Raw genomic sequence first — 2,359 nt, 5'->3', positions numbered from 1 at the left:
AAGGGGGCAGCTCCATTTCCACGAGTCCACTTCAGTCCCACATGTCAGCACCCCTGCTACCGGTGAAGCAACCCCAAATCTAGGCCCTCCGGTGGCTCCCGTAGCTGGTGGGGAGGCAAGAAGCAATGGCCCGCACCCAGCCCATAACCCTGGAGCACAAAGCATAAGCCAGGCTGGCCCCCCGTCAATTTCCAGTGGGATCACAGCCACTGCTGTCGACCTGCTGGATTTGTCGTGACAGGCCAGATACCTAGGGCATCGAAACATTGACAAATGACAAACAGTTTTTACAATAATGCCATATGCAGGCGCACATTACAGGGCGGTGTGCAACAATGAACATACACATTAGAAATACAGTAAAGCTAATAAACACAACAGTTGATAAAAGGCAAGGTTTTGTATGTAGATTAATCTTTTGTGCTAAGCTTTTGTAGGAGTAGGTCCCAGATCTCAAGCCATTCCTGAATGTGATGTATATGTAAACATTCTCAGTATAAATCATTCACATGACCATTGTTTATCCTGAACATCCAGTGTGGATCTGATCATCTGGTGCCAAAGATGCTCACAAATGGTGTACTTTGTTTATAGCAGGGTACGGTTGTTGATAGTGTGACTCTAGTGACTAATCAGTCTTTAAAAATTGGCTCTCAGCACCAGAAAACAAAATAGGACCAAGTATACATTTTACCAGCATTGTTTCAGGCACAGTGGCAATATGATTTCTACTACCTGACACTTCCTGATTAGCAGGTCCCAACTTTGCCACTGTGGACAACTTTCTTCATTGCAGATTTCATTTCCTTGTTCCTCAGGCTATAGATGATGGGGTTAAGAACTGGTGTAACTATGGAGTATATCATTGAAACAATGCTGTCTACCTTCTTGGTGGCTTCTGAGGGGGGAAGCAGGTACATAAAGATCAGGGCCCCATAGTACAGAATTACCACAGTTATGTGGGAAGCGCAGGTGGAGAAAGCCTGGTGCCGCCCGTCTTTGGTGGGTATTCGCAGGATGGCAGAGATGATGAAGAGATATGACAGGAGTATGAAGGCCAAGCAACTGACGCCAAAGACAGCAGCAGAGGCAGTAGATAAGGCATCTTTGACGTAGGTGTCACTGCAGGATAGCTTCACGAGAGGCTGCCCCTCGCAGTACATTCGATCAATTTCATTGCGGCCGCAAAGGGCCAAACGGGATGTGAACACAGCCTGCACCACACCATTAGCCAGGCCACAGAGCCAAGAGTACACAGCCAGTTGGAGGCAAACTGATCTGTTAATAATTGTAAAGTAGCGCAGAGGAATGCATATGGCAACATAGCGGTCACATGCCATGGCAGCCAATAGGAGGCACTCTGTTGTAGCAAACTCTGTGAAAAGGAAGACCTGTGCCATACATCCTGGAAAGGAGATTGTGTTCTTTGACACTGCAGTGCTCACCAGTATGTTGGGGACAGTGACAGAGGTGTAGCAGATTTCTAAGAATGACAAATTGCTAATGAAAAAATACATAGGTGTGTGCAAGTGAGACTCAAGGCTGACTGCCAAAATGATCATGCAATTCCCACACAACGTCATCAAGAAAATTATGAGGAACACACTGAAGAAGAACTTCTTATGCTGGAGCTCAGACAATCCCAGTAGGAGAAATTCTGTAAAGTCTGTTTCATTTTTTATTTCCTTAAGCATGCCTTGTTCTTCAGTTGGGGCAGCAGAGATGAAATTTCCTACCTAGAAGATTAAAAGTAAATATGAATAATTTGGCACACGATGAAGCATTCAAAAAATGCATGTATGCTGTGTCTGAAGGGTGAGTGACGGAATGCTTCATTTTTAATAAACTCAAAGACAAGTTAAACTCTCTCCAGCCCATGGGATAAACTGACTGCCCTGATGTTCTGCTCAAAAAGCCACTCAAGAAAATCAATTGTAGTAAATTTAATAAAGGAGACAGTCGACCAGTTTTTGTTCGGTCATTGGTCACCTACAATTGATACAGATGAATATCCCAAAGGATCATACAGGCCAGTGCATGCATATATAAAACTATTAGCTTAAAGAGCTTTATATCATGAAATTTCCTATTTGAGGTCAATGACATACAACCCATGGTGTACTCAAGAAAGTTTCTTAAATAGGATCTGGGTTGTTTGCTAGAAGTCACTAAAAGCCTTGAGCTGGGGACTATGCTGCTTATGAGTCTGGAGTCCGAACAAGACAGGCTATTCCTCAATTTCTTTCTTGGTAAATCATATCATGTCCCTGAGTAATGACTTCCTGTCAGAATCTAAGAACCTTCAAACATGGCTTAGTAAGGATGTGTACCAACATGGCAAAGAAGTTTGAATCACCAA

The 2,359-nt window shown here is 43.7% G+C and overlaps 1 protein-coding gene across 1 annotated transcript; it reads right to left on the bottom strand.

Moving 5' to 3' along the window:
• Positions 1–749: 749 nt before the first annotated feature.
• LOC144783933 (olfactory receptor 5V1-like) lies at positions 750–1,694 on the bottom strand. The gene has a single exon (XM_078662666.1). It carries the CDS (start codon positions 1,692–1,694, stop codon positions 750–752), a length of 945 nt encoding a protein of 314 aa, XP_078518792.1.
• Positions 1,695–2,359: the final 665 nt, after the last annotated feature.

This window comes from Lissotriton helveticus, chromosome 10 (genome assembly GCF_964261635.1).
Source record: "Lissotriton helveticus chromosome 10, aLisHel1.1, whole genome shotgun sequence".
Classification (NCBI taxonomy): domain Eukaryota; kingdom Metazoa; phylum Chordata; class Amphibia; order Caudata; family Salamandridae; genus Lissotriton; species Lissotriton helveticus.
This window is presented reverse-complemented; position numbering and strand designations above follow the sequence as displayed.